A 22768-nucleotide genomic window follows, 5' to 3' on the forward strand; every position below is an offset into this window, starting at 1 on the left:
CATGATAACTTTGATTCCAATTGAGTGAGAGTGATGAAACTTGGTGTGTAGTTTCATTACATCAAACTCGAAGTATAGTTTCAGTACATCAATACCTTGACTTAAGTTGGATGATGAGCAATTTGATTGAGAATGGTGAGACTTAGCGTATATCATTACATCAATACCATGACCAAGTTCGAATACCTTTACTAAGTTCGATGCTAAGCAGTTAGTTGGTCGAGACTTTGGAGCTCGACAACTTTGATTCTTAATGAGTAAGAATGTTGAAATGTGGTCGTATATTGTTGTCGCCCCCGTCCGTCCGTCCGTCTGTCCGGCGTCCACAATTGCTTGTGGACGTTCTAGAGGCTAAAGTTAATATCCGATTGACTTTAAATTTATATACAGTGTTTAAGGCCATGAGACGAAGAAGCCTATTGATTTTCAGCGATTTCCGATAATTACTGCCAGAGTTATGGCCCTTGAACACTTCAGAAAATCTTGTGGACGCTCTAGAGGCCAAAATTAATATCCGGTTGACTTTAAATTTATACACAGTGTTTAAGGTCATGAGACGAAGAAGCCTATTGATTTTCAGCGATTTCCGATAATTACTGCCAGAGTTATGGCCCTTGATCACTTCAAAAAATCTTGTGGACGCTCTAGAGGCCAAAGTTAATATCCGATTTACTCTAAATTTATACACAGTGTTTAAGGTCATGAGACGAAGAATCCTAGTGATTTTCAGCGATTTCCGATAATTACTGCCAGAGTTATGACCCTTGATCACTTCAAAAAATCTTGTGGACGCTCTAGAGGCCAAAGTTAATATCCGATTGACTTTGAATTTATACACAGTGTTTAAGGTCATGAGACGAAGAAGCCTATTGATTTTCAGCGATTTCCGATAATTACTGCCAGAGTTATGGCCCTTTATCACTTCAAAAAATCTTTTGGACGCTCTAGAGTCTAAAGTTAATATCCGATTGACTTTAAATTTATACACAGTGTTTAAGGTCATGAGACGAAGAAGTCTATTCATTTTCAGTGATTTTCGATAATTACCTCCAGAGTTATGGCCCTTGATCACTTTGAAAAATCTTGTGGACGCTCTAGAGTCTAAAGTTGATATCCGATTGACTTTAAATTTATACACAGTGTTTAAGGTCATGAGCCGAAGAAGTCTATTTATTTTCAGTGATTTTTGATAATTACTGCCAGAGTTATGGCCCTTGATCACTTTGAAAATTCTTGTGGACGCTTTAGAATGTAAAGTTAATATCTGATTGACTTTAAATTTATACACAGTGTTTAAGGTCATGAGACGAAGAAGTCTATTCATTTTCAGTGATTTTCGATAATTACTGCCAGAGTTATGGCCCTTGATCACTTCAAAAAACATTGTGGATGCTCTAAAGTTAATATCTGATTGACTTTAAATTTATAAACAGTGTTTGAGGTCACAAGGCGAAGAATCCTATTGATTTTCAAAGATTTCTGATAATTACTGCCAACGTTATGGCCCTTGATCACTTTGAAAAATCTTGTGGACGCTCTAGAGGCCAAAGTTAATATCCGATTGACTTCAGATTGATACACAGAGTTTATGATCTGGAGACGAACAAGTATATTGATTTTCAATGAATTTTTATGACTTGGAACAGCTAAATCCATGATACAGTATTAAAAGTTTTGTATACAAAACGTTAGCATGGGGCAGAACTTTATAAAAACCAAACAAATTCTAATGGTTTTCTGAGTTGTTGCTCTTTATCAGATTTTAGTGTATAATGTTTCATTACCGAAAAAAGTAAAAATATGCGACAAATCTTGTTGACTGCCCGGACGATTTAGCTGCTGTGGGCGTATGTTTCGTTGCCTGGCAACCTATATTTACTTCTCTTAAAAGGGTTAGGGTTCGGGTTAGTATTCCCCTAAATACTCATTTGTATAAAGCGGCCATTTTGGCATGAGTTCTGGAATTTGTTGCTTCTAGTGGTGATAATATTTGTACCGTGCGGTAAGGACGGTCAGCCCTCGATAAACTACTAGAAGGTTTTATTACTCAACAAATACCTTCTCGAAGTATGTAATAAAATCTAATCGGGTGCCCCGTGGTTAATCCGGCGTTGCTTGTAGGATATGTTTTCCTTAATTCATTACAAATGGGACCCGAAATCATAGAATACACGACTCGTTTACTGATTATAAAATGTTCATTGTGTATTAAATATTGGATATAGGTTCCTATATTTTCACGGCAAGATAACAACATCAGTATTGATTGAAATGAACCAATATGGAATTCTACTTCATGTTTTTAGTTTCGAATATTAGGTTAGAGGTTTAGTTCCTTTTAGTAAATGTATATGGGTCACGAACGTAAGGTAGAAATATGATACAATATAGTGAATTTTATACTCAAGTCTTAACTGTTGATATATTAATTGGGTTACAATATAATTTACACGATAGTTATCCCATTTTAAATAAAAGAAATAAGATGTTCGAATTCTTAAGGAACGGAGTTGGTATGAAATCTAGACTTTTTGAAAGTCCTGTGATTAAAACACATGCATTAGAAACCATGAAAATAATAACTGAAAAACCGCCCCCCCCCCCACCGAATATAGAAATGTTGAGGTGATCTAATTGTATCAAATTACTAGTAGTTATTGCAGCTAGACCAGTATATAATTGAATATATCTGACAAGCTTACAAGCCACATTTGAGATCTTACTATGGAAATTGTTTACTCATTGGATCTTCCGTGTTATTTACTTTGCAGACAAACAGATATTTGATACGTTTATTAGAAACATTGAAGGAGGGGGGGGGGGTAGTTATACCAATATTAAATACATTTAGCTATGGTAAGAAAAACAACAATAACGTCCACCCACCACAAATTAGGCCATTTCGGGACTAACATATGATTCAATTGTATTTCTATAATTGGCTTTCGCGTAGGGGTTTTGTGTTAGAAAATCGTGAGGAACTAGGAATTCTGGTTAAATGCATAAAGTTATAGGTTTTCTCCACGAAACTGTCACTTTTAGTTAAGGATTTTCTCTTTTACTTTTGATTTTCTACTTTTGACTCTGTATCTCATTTTGAACCTGATGCCCCTCTATACTAGTTATGGACTTTATAAACACAAGTTTCATGGTCGAGTGCACAACTAAAATTGAATATGAAAACAGAGACCTCATTCTATACTTGGTCATGGACTTATAAACACAAGTTCCAATGTCTAGTTCACAACTAAAATTGAATGTGAGAACAGAGACCACATTCTTTCTTTGATTAACATAACAATACACAATTTAATTTTAATCATCCGTGTATAAAGGTACGGATAATCCGTAGAATACCACACTGTGCCCTGGTTTAGGCTATGGCATGCGAAAATATCAGATAATCTTCGTGTATATATACACGCATTTTGCATAAACTTACAAAAGCCAGTTTATGACACACAAGACAAGAGAGGGGCATTGTAACGGACCAAACAGGGGCGGACCCAGGAATTATTTCAGAAGGGGGCCTGTCAGGTTTCTGAGCCAATGTAGCAGGGGACACAAAAACTCTCCTTCTAATTGACCTAAAATTTTCAAACTTGGTAAAGGTGTTTATTAGGTCGATGCCTTGGTGGAGACATTAGCAATTTGATTGTTAGATGCTTTGGTACACGATAACTTTAGTTCTGATTAAATGAGAGTAATCAAACTTGGTGTGTAGTTTCAGTACATCAATACCCTGACCAAGTTCGATAATGAACATTTTCTGGTGAAGGTAAGCAGAGCGATAAGCAATTTGATTGGTCGAGACTTTAAACACACTAACTCTCCTTCTAATTGAGGTAGAATGTTCAAACTTTGTGTAGGCTTTCATTGGGTGAATGCCTTGATGGAGTTCGATGATGATAATCAATTAATTAATATGTGTCATCTATTTATTTCGGGACTTCGACGGGGGACATCAGCCTCACTGTTGGCTTATTATGAATTAATATGATCACATTGCGATTCGCTTTCATTGATGCAAAGCATTAAGTGGGACATTAAAGGATCTAAATCACTAATATTTGGGACCTAGAAAATGACCTAAATGGGTCGCAACGCATATAATAATGTAATATAAACTGATGGTATATAAACTGATTTATATTCAACTGTTTCCGTTTTGACTCTAATTTCAAATCAGTTATTTCCAGCGAAATACTGCACGAGTCTCAACCGAATTGCTATTTCTAGCGTCTGGTTATTCCAGTCTATTGCGCATGCTCTCATTGGTGTCACCGTTTGACATGAGTTGTGGAATATGTCTAGTCTCGTTTTTTCTGGTCACTTGTTACAAATGACGCTGAAACGCACTATGGTACACGATTCGTGTACCAATGGTAAAATGTTTATTTTATCTTAAATATTGGATATCAGGAGCTACACCTTTTCCCGGTAAGATCACAACATCAATGTTGGTTTGAATTGACAAATAATTCGTGTTTTCATCGTGTAAGACTTTGAATGATATTGAGTTAGAGACTTAGCTACTTTAGATAAGTCTTTGTCATCACCTCGCGCTCTGAATGCCCATCACATAAACGATAAAGCACACGACCGTGACACTTTTCTCATAAAAAAGAGTTCTTTTACTATTTTATGTAGCTGAGCAGGGTGGTGGTGGTTTTGGTGTTGGGGGTGGGGACTGTGGATTCGCCCCTGCCAAAATTAGACGAATCAGTTTTAATGGTTGTAGACTGCCATGTTTTGTAAAATGTGGTCTGTTTTTAGTTGTTCTTTCTCCCCATCGAAACCATTCACCCATTCGTCCCCTTCGTTAGAACCGTCTGTAAAGGGTGGGGTGGGGTAAACTCATTCTGTACTCCAGGTGCAAATGCAAAGCAGGAGAATCTTTCTTTAGATCGAATTCAAAAGGCAGTTCCACATCTCAAGTCATATTGGTTAAAAATGGGTTTACTATACAAATGGAGTGCTAAATTTAAAGAAATTCCTGGATAGCTTGTCTGAAATTGTCAACTCAGAATATAGAGCGTTAGATTTACTTTATGGGAAATGAAATGAAATAGAAATGGGGTTTAGTGTCCTGTTGATCCTCGTTAAAAAAAGGATCGTTTTGATGATGTCCGGTGGTTTCGCCACCCGAGATGTGAAGTTCTGTGTTTTTCCATTAGAGCAGTTTGTTGGGTAGATTTCGATTATCTACATAGTTAAGAATGAAATATTTCACTTAAAGGACACCTGTGTCGGAGGCAGAATTGAAAGGTTACTCATTTACTGTAATTGACTGACAATAAGTGTACATTTCAATACTTTATTGGTTTATTGAAAAGACCGATCAATTACCTTTTGAGAAGTCCATTTTATTATTTAAATTGTAATGTATATGTTCTTAATGAACGTATTGATCAATCGTTGGCTTTATGTGTGTTTAATAAAGTAACAATTATGCGTTATTTCTTTTTCGTCAATGATTTAGATTGGAGGTAGGAGAAAGTTGTTTTTTTCTAAGACGAAACACTGTCTCATTTAATTAGTTACATATTATATTTAATTCTGTGACTAAGGTTTAGGATGTATATTAGAATTTCCGCTTTAGGATGTTGAAATTGTTCATCCAGACGTTCAACTCAAAGACTAATCTGCAGTAAATAAGACTTTCGAATTACCGATGTTCAGCTTCGTGTGTTATATTCATACGGTAAAGAATCGAGACTATTAATTTGAATAGAAATATTAGCAGAATCGGAATTTAAAATGAATCCGGATTGAAATCCGACCATGTTCGTTACAGTCAAGGTGCGTTCACACTGGGAATTTAGGCGTCACACTCAATTCGCTAAAATCCTAACTGAATCTGTAATTATAACGAGTCCGTATATTTTTCCGAATTCAATATGGAACAACTATTTCCAATCGGATTATTCGCAGTCAAAATTTGAGTGTGGCGCGCTTGATTCAGATCAACGGGTTCACTTCTGCTTCTGTTTTATCGCTTGGAGGGAAACGTGTGTATTTTCCGAGACAAACCAATAAATGGCCGACCAAGCTAACGTTTACCGTTAGTCACTGACGTCACTACCGGACACTACCGATGAAAGGCCTGCCAAGCGAGGGTACCATAGCCATTGAGAATGTTACTTCATGATCGAAAATATGTGGGTGGAGTTATCGTCTGTCAATCAAACGATCGGCAATTCTCAACATTTTCTTTTTTTATCATCTATTTTTGAATTATTATAACAAGAATGGCCAACTCTTATTAAAGTCTTAACTAATGTATCTTTAAAGTATCGACTGCTTTATTATAGAGTTTACACAGCTTTATATTATTATATAATGCATAGTATTGCAATTTACGTTTCGGCGAATTCTTTAGTGTCAAAATCTAGTTGTTGTGAGTCACGATTACCTGAATTGTTATAGTTATAAATAATGTTTCATCATTTTAGATTAGATAAGTGTTGTAGGTGGGGTTAGGATATGTGAGATCTGCGTTGATAAACAAATTAATCAGATTATAATTCGAATGGGTACATGCGTACATTGTTTCATTTGATATGAATGCATAATAACATAACAGGTCTATATAGTTCATTTACTGGTGAAAGACTGGCAGTGGGAAATAAAAAGAATGCTTCATTTCAGGTACTAATACTCCCTTAATATTTAAAGAGGGTAACTTTATGTCAAAATCAATCAGGTTAAAACACAGATCTTACTTCGTTTCGGGTTTTTATAGTTCAAAGTTTCGTTTTACTTGCCTTTACTACACTAGGATCTGGAAGAGTTGTTATATTACCGGCGGTTTTATACGCCCACATGGAAATGTGGTCGTATATTGCCGTCGTCCGTCCGTCCGTCCGCCCGTCGTCCACAAATTCTTGTGAACACTCTACAGACTACATTTATCATCTGATTGTTTTGAAATTGATATATGTTGTTTGAATTAGTGAAATGAAGAAGTCTATGTAATTTCAAGAAATTCCGTTAATTTCTTCTGGAGTTATGGCGCATGTTTCACTTTGTTGCACCTTGTGAACGCTCTAACGACACAAGTTATCAACGATTTAGCTGCTGTGGGCTTATGTTTTGTTGCCTGGCAACCTATCTTGGTTGAAGTGAGGGATAAGCCAATGAAACAGTCTGTTACGGCGACGTCTTGGCTTGCCATGCACGGAACTGTGGGTAAACCACTAGAAACGCCAACGCCGATTGATTAATCAATGTCTGACGTCATAGGGTCAACGTCGCTCGTACGACCAATGACACGACCTTCGAGTACAACTTGTCAGATCTCCATGTAGTGTAGGCCATCGAAAGTATAAAAAAATGAAACAAAATATAGATCTGTATTTTAATAAGATTGTGTCAAAATAAAGAATTTGTAAATGAGATATATCATAGTTTTTAACAGATCTATTACAAATTTGGTGTGAAGCATTGGGTCCATGAGAGAATGAACCCTATAGATATTCAGCATTCTGCAACCTTCCTTTCCGGAGTTACCCCCTATGCCGAAAACCTTGGGAATGCGATTGTATCATCTGAACACAGAGCGAATGAGTCTTATCGACCTCCCCTGTTCCCCGTTCATCTCTTGCAGAATGTGTGTGTATCTTGCGTGACAGCCGCTTGTTAAGTTTAGTGTTTTTCATTTTTGGCCCAAAATATCGACACATATAGATACAAATTTTACAATTTAAAGCTTGAATAGCTGACCGTAATATCCATTTGTCTGACAATATCTAACTTTTCATGGCTGAACCCATATTATGCTCATATTTAATATCCCACTGAGAAAGAAGAAGCCATGTACCAATGGCAGTATAGTTTTCAAGTGATTTAAAGTCCCCCAAATGACGATCAGTGGCTTTAACTAATGCTTTAATGTTTGTACCGTATAGATTAATTTACAGTTTATGCGCTCAAATGTTTAAGCAGAAAATAAATTGCTTATCCACTATCGCATAAATAAAAAAAAAATATATGTATGGCTAAATAGAAGTCTTGTCATGGAACCGATACACGGTTTCCTGGAATTGAAAGAGATTTTTCAGCATTAATTATAATAATAAAAATTATGTTTCTCAATTCCAGGACTCTGTGGGTTGGTTGATTGATTAGTGGTGGTGGACATTCGCTTCTGCATTAGCAACAAAACAGAAACAATGTACTATGGAATTGTCCAGGACAATTTTCTAAGTGATTCGGTAAATTCACATTACAAGAAGAGTTGACTAGTGTAATAGTATTAGGTAGTATATAGCTTTGATGCGACGAGGTCTGTGTTGCTTGACGTTCTGCCATGTATTCAAAAAGAAGTGATACTCATCCATCCAGTTTTGAAAATTATATAGAACTGACGAATATTGTGTAACAGCGCTTTTATAAATATATGATAGTCAATTTGTCGTGTGAGCTGGTTAGTCGTAAACAATGCTTCCGATTGGTCGTCAGTTCTTCAGGAAATTACAAAGTGTTTTAATTGCTTTGTTAATAGTATGTGTGCTTTCTTTATTTTATTTCAATGAAACAACGACTACACATTGGTCAAGATTCCATGAACACATGATGGCCAAATTGCCTGACTACTTACCCAATTCATTCCGCGGAACCCATTTCAACATTACCGGAAATATGTCCGCTTCAGTATTAGTTCCCAGTGATGACAGATCTCTTTCCGATGTCATTGATCGATCCAAAGAATATTTTCGTGAATGGTTTGACAACAGGACTGATGTAGAACCGTATGTGAATGAAGACCGTGATCATCCTGTTGTAAAAGATTTTATTATTACTAATTCGGGTTTATGTGGTGATTCGTCTGTAGATATCTTAATATATTTCCATAGTTCATGGAAAAATACGGAAAGGCGGCGCTTGTTAAGGGAAACATGGGCCAGTAAAAGTGTATTTCAGAATATCTCGATTAAAACTATTTTTATTCTGGGGAAACCGCCGGATGAGAAATCCCAGTTTGCAATAGATCTAGAGAACGTCGTTCATAGAGATATTATTCAGGGTGATTTTATAGACAGCTTTAAAAACCTTACTCTTAAATCTGCCATGGCAATTCATTGGATCAACACTTATTGTCTACAAGCACGTTATATCATTAAAGCTGACGATGATATTTTTGTGAACATTTTTAAGATTGTTGAAGATTTCATTCCACTTCTTTCATATCGCAATAATACAGTATTGTGTCATTTTCACCGAGCAGGAGCAAGTACAATAGTGCGTAACCCCAAAAGCAAATGGTACATACCACTAACCGTTTTTGAAGGAGAAGATCACTTCCCTCCTTTTTGTTCGGGATACGTGGCCATCTTCACAAGTGACTTAATACCTCTGTTATACGAGTCATCTTTCCATGCACCGGTTATACCAGTTGATGACGTGTATATGTTTGGTTTGTTGCCTTATGAACAACAATTTATGGAATTCATTGATATTAGACAGAATTTAACTTTAAATAAAAATCTTGGTTTGAAACAATATGGCGGCCAGGAACCACTGACATACGTGGGTGCTAACGCTTGGGATATTGGCAATATGGAGAAATTTTGGGCACTGACATTGAATAAACTCACTCCTTGGGGTAAAAGACGAGCTGCAATAAGTGTTTTACGTGATAATATGGGACTGAGGTCTTTGTAGGCATTTTGTTGATATTATTAAATTTTATTATGTGGTGTTTATGTGTCGGCTTTATTTCATTTCATATCGTCCTGTTATACTATAATATAGAGGATTATGTGTGTACACACTATTTATTTATAAAACTACCCCCGTAAGAAATGTTGGGAGAGGTTTTTCCCGCATAGCCTATTATTGCCATATTAATCCAGGGTAAGCTTGGCTAGGACCTGTAGACAAAAAAGTACCCGAATTGTCTATGATGATGTTAAATATTTTATATCATATAGGTGACGAAAAAAATATAAAGCAATATGTTGGTCCGAAAGCTGTTCCCTCTCTGCATTTGGTGTATTTAGAATCAGAATATGCTATATATTAAAGATACATTATGAGAGATTCGGTAACGAGTTGGCAGTTCTCACTATAATAGTTAAAAACTAGATAATGTAAAGGCAATTTGCTGAAAATTTCATTCAAATTGATCCACTATGAACCCATAACTAAGCGGTTGAAATTTCCGCCTAGCCTCGATCATCATTTAGAAAGTCAGTACGATAAACCGCACAGTCTCGATTATCCATTTAATTGTTAAATCGTGAAGGAAAGTTATGCAGTAAATCGGCTCATAATCCACTAAAAATCGCTTGCTTGATATTCGAAGTTGTGGCTGAGTGCAAGCTTCGGGGTTAGTTTCAGATAGGATCATCATCAATAACCAAAACGATACGGGATGGGTGGGTGGGCAGAATAGCCAAACAGATTAGTTTTGGGGTTGATGTAAAATGTAATCTGCTCTCTTTGATATTTAATGTTGTGGCCGAGTTCAGTCTTCGTGGTTAGTGTTGGAGACATGGTCATCAAGCAGCAACATGATTTGGGATTGGTGTGTTGATAGATGAATACACCCATACACGCCCCTTATCACTAGTTTTAGCAAATCGGAGTGGTGGTTTGGACTTGAAGCGCATGGTAGGTTACTTCCGGAAAATGCAAAAAACTTGCATAAGCTATGTGAACATACCATATAAATGGGATGTATTTTGTGTTCTATTATTAATCATTGTGTGATATATATTACTTCTCGATTAGCCACCCAGTCTAATTAAAATTATACCAAAATTTCGTTTCGTCATGCTAAAGATCAACCAACCACACAGGGGTTTATTTTTTTTTATATATTTACATTAATATGTGATCGTATGTTATCGCCACCCCTTTCTCAGTCCGTCCTTCGGTCGTCCATAATTCGTAGTGGATGTTCTATATCATAGAGGCTAAAGTTGTCATCCGACTGATTTACAATCTACAAACTGTCATTAAGTCCATTTCAGTTCTCTAATACACTTTTTAAAGGAACTTCACTGACTCCCTATTCCATATTGAATCAACTTATTTTTTTACACTCTGTTACTGAAATGACAACCTATTTTCTAAAATCAAACTGGTTATGAGCCCGGTGATATTGGGGCGGGGCTTGCTCGGCTGTTACTTAGTTTCCGTGCGATAACTTTGTTCTAACATTTGAAGAAAGGAATGTAATGTATTTATTTTTAAATATTTTTCAGAAACATCTAAGTTGACCACCAATAGAACTTCCAAGATGTTAACGTCCTACACATCTGCTCAAAAAACTATCTGTGCCTTTCTCTTGTCGGTGGCCATATTACTAAGTTATTTAATTTATACGGTGTCTGTGCAAGGTCATCTTGACGTAAGTCTTGGTGACCTTAAAGTCGATGCCATTTACCAGCGAGCAGTTCAAAAAGATGACGGGAGCATCGAGCTTGTGTTACACATTCCTAATTCCAATGGTGTTATGAGCTCTATTGAAAAATCACAGAACTTTAAAATTATGCCCGAGAGATATAAATCAAAACGAGAATCAATGAACGATACAAAAAAATCTCCAGCAAAAAAGACTCAATATCCATTAACAGTGGCCAGTCCCTACATCATAAACAGTCCAAATCTGTGCAAAAATGTTACGAACTTAGCTTTTTTAACTATCGTCCACACTGCCACAGACCACTTCGATCGTAGACGTATCATCCGAGAAACGTGGGCTAATAAAAAGTTGTTTAAAAATATATCAAGTAGGATCGTATTTGTGTTCGGTTTAACAAGGGATCCAAATATACAAGCGTTACTGGAGAACGAACAAGTTGTACATGGTGATATTGTACAGGGAGATTTTCTGGATCATTATCATAACTTAACACATAAAGGTGTCTTGGCTTTTAGATGGGTGTCCGAATATTGTAACCATTCCCAAATAATTGTTAAAATTGACGATGACGTCTTCTTAAACCCGTTTCTGTTGTTACTAAACATAATTCCGAAATATAAGAACAAGAAAAGGTTTATGTTGTGCCACGTGCGTAAAAAAGGTACAAGTGGGATCATGCGCGGAAAGAATTATAAATGGAACGTGGAAAGCGATCAGTTCAGAGGGTACAAAAACTACCCAGTTAATTACTGTAATGGTTATTTTGTTCTCATCTCTCCAGATATTATATCAGCCATGTATCGTGCTTCCTGGTTGACGCCATTTTTCTGGGTTGATGACGTGTACCTGTACGGTCTGCTGCCGTCCAAGATAGGTCATGTGACACATGAGGATATACGATCTCACATGACGTTAAATATGAATACCGGTAAAAAATGTTACGCGGATCCCAAGCCTTGTAGCTTAATGGTAGTAAATGCATGGAAACCAGGAGCGGCGGAAGAAATGTGGATGAATATTTTGAAAAAATTAACTAAAGAACAAAAGCAGTTGGTTAATGATGATTTTTTGTTTACGCACAACTGATTTATCATAGATCTCACACAAAATGTGCTTATGTACCCGAAAGCTTTGTAATGTGGACACCAAGACGCTTATTTTAAAAGAAAACGATCTGTAATTCATTCACATAGCCATAAGGTGTGACAGTCTCCCAAACAGGGTTGTCTTCCCTTGCAGTTCACGACAGCGAGACTTGCATGGGGGAAGGTGTTATTTTACTATCTATCGATGATATCGATACCAATTCCAGTCTGCTTAGACTTACATATAGGCGTCTCAAAGGTGTTATTTTACTATCTATCGATGATATCGATACCAATTCCAGTCTGCTTAGACTTACATATAGGCGTCTCAAAGGAGGCCTTCGGGGTAGGACCTGTCGTAAATCATGCACTGCTTTTTTATACAGTCAAAAGTTTTGCAAATTAATATACATTCTGCATGTCAAAGTTAACACGTACTCACACACTTTAGGGTTTTAACATTATATGCAAATTAAACACCGCCTATTCGTGTTTGTCATCTTTTTGTCGTAGAATTTAAACGAGGTAGTTTTCCAAAAGTTAATCACGCTGTATAAAAATGTATCAATAAAACAAGCTAGAATACAGAGGTTGGGTGGGGTGGTGCGGGGTAGTTTTCTTTTTGATATTTCAAACTCGGAATAAAGAGTGTTTAGAATATCGTGAATATATTGTCCTCATCGTTGTATTGTTTACTCGTGAAAGCTGCGGTGAGTTAGTGAATAAGGCATTAGATCGCTATTTTCGGTATTTTCCGACGTGGTTTCCACATTTAAGTGGTGCAGGACCAAGGGACTGACAAGCAACAGCGTTTAGTTCCGCGTACACTTTAGCATGCAGGTAAACGAACCATATACTTGGAATTCGAAATAAGAATAGACCGCAGTGCTGCTGTCCGGGCGACCTGTTAGGGCAGACATATACAATTTTCGTACTACTGCGGGTAGCCAATATTATAAGATGTTATAAAATATCAGAACTCACAATCAGCATTATCCTTTATTGAATAAAACGTAATATGTATATATGTATTTATCATGCTTCAAAGCGCTAGAGTAGATTTATTTGGTTCACCCCACTCGGCTGTCTTTCTTTTCTTATTGGTGATACATTACAGCTACGCGACAATATTACGTGGACATATGGAACGGAAATGTGACAAACTGTTTTTATGTAACAAATTGCAGTTTTAATCGACTAAGTCGTGCTTTCTTTTTTATATAGGAAAATTGATCCGAAAAGTTTAAATAATATAGTTTACTACAATACTTTCGCCTGCATCGTTCCTGAAGCATATAATGTAATCTGAAGGAGGGTTGGGTGGCCGAATGGTCTAAGGTGTGCGCTTTAAGCGCCAATAAACGCACAAACTTTTTCATCAATAGTATTGACGTCAAATTATTTGACGTGTTTTTGATTGTGTATGGGCGATATTGATCGACGGCCTAAAAGTATTGATGTCATTATATTCTAGATAGATATTTTTTGCGCAAACCACCAATAAGGCTATAGCGCATCCATTGTGCCAGTTGGGCCCGAACTAAATATTGCATAATATATATTGAGTGTGTGGGGCAAACGTCAAAACTATTGAGATCAATACTATTGATGAAAAAGTTTGTTCGTGTATGGGTCGCTTTAGATAAAAAGGTGGCTGTTATAGAGTCAATAGTCGCGTGGTTTCGATACCACACTTATACGTGACAAGGAGTAGGGTTGCCTGTACAACCTAGTGGGTCCCCCCCCCCCCCGACTGCTAAAGATCCCTATACGCACAAGCGAATTAGTGAAATAAAATTGTATCATAAATTAGTTTCGAAATGACCTGTCGTATTGCATTGTGTCTGTTTTTTTAATCTGAATACAGTTAGTGCATAAATGGCAAAAGAAATTTAGATCCTCGGACATTAATAGCTCTTTGATTTAGTTGAAATTAAGGTTGATTTGATGGTAAGTACTATACGAGTGTATGTTTGTTTCGAAAAATTCGGTGCATGTTGAATTGTTTTAAAATTTAGTTTTCATTTTTGACCCAAGATGTCTACACAATAGATACAGTTTTACAGCAGATTGTCTCCACACAAAACAAATTAACATATAAAATCCAGTGAAATCGAGAACTTTATTTTGGATCCAAATCAAAGAGATTTATATATAGTCATCCAAAAGTGCCACAGCGCCAACCGATTGTCTCATGCCATAGTCAAAAAAAAATAAAAAATATAAAGAACTATATACTTATGTGTCAGTATATTTATAGTTGGGTATCCTAAAATGATTAATATCGAAAATGTGGTATGATACCAAGAAGATAATAAGGAGGACGAGGGCTCACCTCGGCAACGGACAAAAGTGACGTAGGGTTTGGCCTCATGCGTTGGTGGGGGGGGGGGCAGAATAAAGCTTCGTATAATACACCATAAAGAACTTGCTTGGTAATACAATGACACTCTCCGGTGTCCCGGCACCAAAAAGACAAATATGCTACTCTCGTCGTGTTAAACAACCCTTTTATTCACGACAACACAAAAGTGCCATAGCTGGATCTCCAGGTGACGCGATCATGTCGCACAGCTTCAAGCAAGGATGTATGGGAACTCGTCACACGGTGAGGTAGCAAATCGTATCAGACTGATCAGCAGTGAATATTGGCTAGGCCACTACAATCATTGAGAGGGATGATATATGTGCGGGTTAATTATCTCGCAACTTCTGAAAATTAGATTCTACAACATTTTTATACGCCCACATGGAAATGTGGACGTATATTACCGTCGCCCCTGTCCGTCCGTCGTCTAACACCAAAAGTTATCACCCGGTCTTTGTGAAATTTATATGCGTGATTTGAATTAGCGAAACGAAGAAGTCTATTGAATTTCAATAATTAATTCATGAGTTATGGGCCTTGTGTTACTTTGTTGAATAATGTGAATGCTCCAACGATAAGTCATCATCTGATCTGTATGAAATTTATATGCATTATTTAAATTAGTAAAACAAAAAAGCCTGTCACATTTCAACAATTCTGTAAAATACCTTGTGAACCCTCAAACGGCAAAAATTATAATCTAATCTGTATGGAACTGTCTTGTAAAGGCCCCCAATTACCTACAAGGGAATAAATATGTGACAACCATTGTCGATGATTTAGCAACTGTGTGTGTATGTTTCGTTGCCTGGCAACCTATCTTTTGAAAAATGAATAACAACGTCTTGCCAAAGACAAATTTTTATTTGAGCATACGCTTTAAGTTTAAGTTATGTCATGTGATTGTTGCATGTGGGGCGCATTCTTTACTCCTCGAGCAGATTGCAATCTGCGCTACACCTTTACTCAATTATTTTAATTATATGTCTCTTTCATTATTCGTATATTTTAAAATTATAATTAATATTTAATCTTTGATCGCAATAAATATCTTACTTTAATAAACGACCATCCTGAGTTAGGGTGCGTCATAGCTCCATTCAGTTGTTTGAGTAAACAGAGTAGATTTTGTTTGTATCATCAGTCTGTTGGCCAGGTCTATTGCGAAAGATAAACAAAGGTGTTTGAAGTATATCGACCAAAATAGCAAAAGTCAGTTTTCTTGGAATAATTCAAGAGTTGACAGCATTTGATTTAAAGGAGGCAAGTCTCTAACTCAATATCACCCACAGACGTCGATATTGCAAACATGACTTATTGGTCAATTTAAATCAAAACTGATGTTGTCATCTTAGCGTGAAAAGATGGGCTTCTTATATCCAATAATTAAGACAACATGAAAATTTTAAAATTTTGAGTGCCATTTGCAATGAAGCGACTCGATGAACGAGGAGACTACTACCGGTGTAGACTGGAATAACCAGACACTAAATACTGCCATTTAATTTGGACTCTTTGCGTATTTAGCCGAACTTAACTGATAAGAAATTACAATAAAACCAGAAACATAAATCAGTTTATATACATTCATATTACATTATTATATGCGTTGCGACCGATTTGTGTCCATTTCTAGGTGACAAAGAATAGAGATTTAGCTCGTTTAAATGGAATTTATATTTACACATAATAACTAACATGTTTTAAACATGGTTCAACGCCATAAACTATAATTTTCAGCCAAATTTTTCTCAAAAATCACTTTCAGTTTGAAAGTAGTTCAAAATCCGACCACCTCTCATACACCCAATTTTGTAGATAAAGCAATCAAAATTGGTCAGAAGTTCCTTATAGAGACCTTTAATAATTCCACGCATCATATTCATGAATAAGAGTATTGGGATCAAAATATTTTCAACAAAAGTTACCTCTACCCCCCAAAAGTACCTGAATTGGTTAAATTCCTCCAACATTGAATGTAAGTGTGATATGAAGTTTGTTTTGGTGTCTATGCATGGGTTTTTGATAGCAAGCTATTCAGTGGGACCATATTCAACCATAGACAAAGTAAGTGTTGGAGACGATATTAAGGTCGGTTTTGAGGGAGATAAGGTCCAATGGGGGAGGAGATCCAGCCGGTTGTGGAGGAGACACGGTTGGTTTGGGAGGAAACACGGTTGGTTCGGGAGGAGATAATTGGTCGGTTGTGGAGGATATAAGGTCGGTTGTGGAGGAGATATGGTCGGTTGTGGAGGAACGTTTGGTTTGGGAGGAAATACGTTTTGTTTTGGAGCAGTTAGTTGTTTGGGGACGATATAAGGTCGGTTGTGGAGGAGCTAAGGTCAGTTCGGAAGGAAATACGGTTTGTTTGGGAAGAGATACGGTCGGTTGTGAAGGAGATATGGTCGGTTGTGGAGGAACGTTTGGTTTGGGAGGAAATACATTTTGTTTTGGAGCAGTTAGTTGTTTGGGGAGGATATAAGGTCGGTTGTGGAGGAGCTAAGGTCGGTTCGGGAGGAAATACGGTTTGTTTGGGAAGAGATACGCTTTGTTTGGGAGTAGATACGGTAGGTTGGAGAGGAAATACGGTAGGTTGGAGAGGAAATACGGTTGGTTTGGCTGGAGACACTGTTGGGTAGAGAGGAAATACGGTTTGTTTGGGAGAAGACAGTTTGTTGGGATAAGGTTGGTTTGGAAGGAGATAGACAACTGTTTCATTTAAATCAAATGCTGCCAACTGAATTTTGTATTTTGGCAGATTGGCGTCAAGTCATTATCATTAATTTGGCTGTGCAGAAAAAATGAACAAGGTCTGCGATATCACCCTCGGTGGAAGGGGACGTTAAAACATTAAGAACAACAGCAACGGGGTTATAAGAAGGCTGTCGCAATACCTCTGTGAAACAGATTGAAACTTTATAGGCCCTATGAGACACTAACCACGGTGTCACAGTAGAACCCCACGTTAAGTGTTGCGTTGTATACGAAATCTTCATAGACCTTTGTAAATTCAAACTAGCGATGATACAATAATATTTTGTACAACAATGAAGCAACTACCTCATAGGTATTTTAAACGTTAAACACGTTCAAAAGCTGCGATGTCTACCCCGGCTTCTAAGCCGAGGCGGCTAATGTTAGGTCTATCACTCTAGGAACGCCGTATGACGATCTAAAGGAACCTTAATCGCACTTTTTTATATAAAGAGGATACGTGCATGATTCATAGACTGGACCCCGGGAAATTGACCAGGTAGGCCTACTTCCTTTACCTGATTTGTCACCTGCACAGAAGCTATCCTGGATTTAAACACAATGTTCTAATATGGGAACTAAGGGGGAAGGGTGGATGAAGGGTGAACAGCAATGGCCCAGATATAGATATATATCTACGTCATTGGTGAACAGTCTTCTAGCATGGGAGACCATTTTGGATTACCAAAGACCTGTATATGGAAAGTTATGACAACTCATTTACAGGCGCCATTTTGGGTCCCACCCAACTATGACGCCATAAAAACTATGACGTCTTGGCGTCATAATATAACTTTACTTAACAAAATGTTTTATTTTTTTCTTGGTATAACGTTTTACGGGTCCTAAACAAATTGCAAAAGAAACCAATGCAGTTTGTTTCAATGATAAATATGTCAGACAAAATCATACTCAAAATCGGCCAAGGCAAAATGACATGATTAACAGAATTCAATTTGGCGTTCTTCAGGAATTATCGGAGAGCGATATCTCGTACTGAGTGTCTTTCAATGGTGGGAGGATAAATAATTTCTTTTTAAGAATGAGTTCGCGAGAGAATCATGCAAATTTTTTAAAAAAAAACTGGCACAAGCGGTTTCGGGCGATTTTGACCAAACTTTGCAGAATTGATCATTGGGTACCCCATATACCCAACATGAAATATGAGGGTCAGCAACCTTGTAGTTACGGAGAACCAGCTATGGCCATTTTAGAGTTAACAAAAACGTCATTTTTTAAAACAAAATTCCCTAAATTTAAATATTTCCCATAAATTGCCTATTGATTTTTTATTTTTTTAAATTATTTTTTTATACGCCCACATTTTCATGTGCAGACGTATATTGTCGTCGCCCCTGTCCGTCCGTCCACAATTGTTTGTGAACAGTCTACAGGTCACAATTTTTATCCGATTTCAATGAAACTTGAAATATACATGTAGGTTTATCATCCTAAGATCTCGGTTCATTTCGATATTGGCATGTATCGGACTGTAACTTCATGGATTATGGCCCCTGATTGTACGAAAAATCACGTTTTTAGCTTGTGAACACTGTAGAGGTCACAAATTTTATCCGATTTGGTTTAAACTTGAAATGTATGCTTATAACCCAACGATCTAGGTTCCTTTCGATATTCGTGCATATCGGAACGTAACTTACTGAATTATGGCCCCTGATTGTACGAAAAATCGCATTTTTAGCTTTTGGACCCTATAGAGGTCACAATTTTTATCCGATTTAAAAAATAGTATTATTATATCACCGTTAAACCCTTTCGTGAAAATCGGCCCAAAACTGACAGATAAAATGGCCGCCCTTCGTTCTCAAATAGCGTAAAAATATGGTATATCAAGGTTGTGGACCCTATAGAGGTCACAATTTTTATCCCATTTTATTGAAACTTGAAATGTAAGTTTATAACCCAAAGATCTTGGTTCCTTGCTATATTCGCGCATATCGGACCGTAACTTCCTGAATTATGGCCCCTGATTGTACGAAAAATCGCGTTTTTAGCTTGTGGACCCTATAGAGGTCATAATTTTTATCTGATTTTAAAAACCGTATTATTATATCACCGTTACACTCTAAGGACAGCTGAGTTCGAATTTCGTGAAAATCGGCTCAAAATTGACAGATAAAATGGCCGCCGTTCGTTCTCAAGTAGCGTAAAAATATGGTTTATCAAGGTTGTGGACCCTATAGATCTCGGTTCCTTTCGATATTCGCACATATCTAACCGTAACTTCCATTGGGCCGTAATGGCCCCTGATTGTACGAAAAATCGCGTTTTTAGCTTGTGGACCCTATAGAGGTCATAATTTTTATCCGATTAAAAAAAAATATAGTGAAAAACGGCCCAAAACTGACAGATAAAATGGCTGCCCCTCGTTCTCAAATAGCGTAAAAATATGGTATAACCGATTTTGTTGAAACTTGAAATGGGTTAGTTTATAACCCAAAGATATCGGTTCCTTTCGATATTCGCGCACATCGAATTGTAATTTCCTGAATTATGGCCCTTGATTGTAGGAAAAATCACTTTCATTTTAGCTTGTTCTCTATCCATCTCTCGAAAATGTGGGCGTATCCTGCCTGGCAGCCGCTGGTTTATGAATGATCTTGTCTACTATATATGACTAATAAATTTTTCCGAAACCATTTGAGGCTATGAGGAATTTTTTTTGAGACGTAGTTTTTGCTATATTGCTAAAACATGTAAATTTCATGATGCTATATCTCACCCACTGCGGGGCTGGGGACAATTCTATTAATAATGGAAGTTGAGGACTACTAATACTAATATTTGGTTTTGACAAAATGACTGGCCCGGATTTCTTTCATATTAAATTTGATGGTCGAACTTGAAGAAAATGACTTCATTTTTGACATCATTTTTCCAATAAAATCATTCATTGCCTGGATTATTAGGGCTGATAATGCCCCATGCAACCGCCTTCCAGCAACCCTGTGTAGGGCCGGTACAGATGATTCGGGAGTTCCACAATGATGAGTCCTTGGATCTGCCCTTTCTGTAAAGTATACTGAGAATTTAGGACAACTTATCGATAATTATGGTTTCTAGGACGACAATCTTATGCAGATGATACACAGCTGCTCAAAAACTGTTCCATCCCCTAATTATTCTGACATCAAATTGTGTACACATGACATTAAAGATAGGATGACAAGAGATCTTTTGAAATTAAATTAAATTGAATTAAGTAAATCAGAATGTATATATTTTATGTGGTGCAAATACACATCTGAAAAATACAAGTTCAAATGTGTCCTCTTAGGGTCCAATTTGAGCATGGACAGTCACATTAGTGAAATTTGTCGAAACTGTTATCTTCTGAACATTGGCCATATAAGACACTTTATTAGCCAGGAAGCAGCTGCCACATGTTCTTTGGTATTCTCAGGGATTGACTACTGTAACAGCTTGTTAGTAGAAACATCTAGTGCCCATATTAAAAAAAAATCAACTTGTACAAAATAATGCAGCTCGAATTCTTAACAGATCATCAAAATACTCTCATATTACTCCTGTTCTGAAATCACTCCATTGGCTGCCAATAAATGAAAGAATCCTCTAGAAAAGTCTGTCTTTGACGTATCAATGTGTGAATGGCTTAGCTCAAATATACTTATCTAACCTTATGCAAATACATGTTCCCTCGTGTAACCTCCGACCGAACATATCATCATCAGTTGTGTTGCTCAAGGTGGAAATTAAAATCATTCGGATACGGATCGTGCTCAGTGAATGCGCCAAAACTGCGGAATAATCTTCCAGAGATCATTACATCATCCCAAACCCTTTCTTGTTTTACATCAAGACTTAAAACTCATCTTGTTATCAGGATTATTTAAATTTCATTTAATTGTATGCGCAGTGGACATGCCCCTGTACATGGAGTACGTGCGCTATACAAATGTTCAAAAAAAGTAGGGGATATTTGATTTTTAAGTGTTATTAAAGTCACCTAATGAAACTGACGAAGAAACAAATGACAAAATGAAATGAAGTTCACATTCATCGATTTATTCCAAATGATCGTTAGACTAAGTAAGGCACAGACTGACCATTATAAGGGTAAAATGATACCCGGGGTCAAACAGCAAAGTTACCACAGCATCACAACCAAGTCAGTAACGGGTAAATCCTCCTCTGTTTGCCAAACAAGCATTGATCCGACGTGGCATACTCCTAATGACACGTCTAAGGTCATTTTGGTCCAGATTGTCCCATTCCTGTTGCAACGCAGCAGCAAGTTCTTGGACATTGGCAGGACGTTGTTGACGTTGACGTAACCTCTGTCCAAGCATGTCCCAGACATGCTCGATGGGGGAGAGGTCGGGACTCAGTGCTGGCCAAGGTAATGTGGTGATGTTCTGTTGTTGGAGGTAACCTGTAACGATCCTGGCCCTGTGACATCTTGCGTTGTCATCCTGGAAGATGAAACGGCGGCCATGACGTCGTGCGAACGGCACAACATGGACTGCCAAGATGTTGTCCCGGTAGTACTGGCCTGTAACACGCCCTGCAACAACATGTAAAGCCGTTCTTCCAGCAACAGTGATGCCTCCCCACACCATAACAGAACCACCCCCAAATCGATCATGTCTGATGACGTTAACGTCTTGGAAGCGCTCGTTTCGACGACGCCACACCCTCCTACGTCTGTCCAGTGAACCTTGACTCATCTGAAAACATCACATTGCTCCAGCGTCGATTATCCCAGTGTTGACGATCCCTACACCAACGACGTCTTGCCTGAATGTGATGATCTCTCAAACAAGGGATCACGCGAGGACGTCGGGCGCGAAGGTGACCCCTATGCAGTCGATTCCGAATCGTCTGGCCACTCACTCTCACACCAGTGTCTGTTTGAAGACGAGCGCTGATCTGATTTGCTGTGATGACACGATTTCTCAAGGCCAAGGTACGGATAAATCGATCCTGGGCTTGAGTTGTCGCCCTTGGTCGACCTGAGCGTGGTCTGTCCTGTACAGATTGTGTATCACGGTATCTGGACCATTGCCTGCTTATGACAGACTGAGAAACATTCATCGTCCGCGCCACAACCGCCTGTGTTGTGCCGATCTGTAGCATGCCAAGGGCACGTAACCTTTCATTTTGGGTAAGCCGACGCATATCAAAATTTGTTTTCTGGTCACTAAA

At 37.6% G+C, this 22768-nt stretch overlaps 1 protein-coding gene across 7 annotated transcripts in view; it reads left to right on the plus strand.

Annotated features, from left to right (window-relative positions):
* Positions 1-14694, plus strand: part of LOC126830154 (beta-1,3-galactosyltransferase 1) — a 72215-nt gene extending 57521 nt beyond the window's left edge. For 4 of the 7 annotated variants that reach the window (XM_050560443.2, XM_050560445.2, XM_056102751.1 and 1 more), the window contains one exon: positions 8104-9703. In XM_050560443.2, the coding sequence (XP_050416400.1) occupies positions 8443-9666 (1224 nt within the window). In that variant the 5' untranslated portion in view covers positions 8104-8442 and the 3' untranslated portion in view covers positions 9667-9703. Of the gene's footprint in view, positions 1-8103; positions 9704-11213 lie in introns of those variants that run through there. The other 3 variants (XM_050560446.2, XM_056102752.1, XM_050560447.2) reach the window with 1 other exon arrangement.
* Positions 14695-22768: the final 8074 nt, after the last annotated feature.

Source organism: Patella vulgata, chromosome 8 (genome assembly GCF_932274485.2).
Source record: "Patella vulgata chromosome 8, xgPatVulg1.2, whole genome shotgun sequence".
Taxonomy (NCBI): domain Eukaryota; kingdom Metazoa; phylum Mollusca; class Gastropoda; family Patellidae; genus Patella; species Patella vulgata.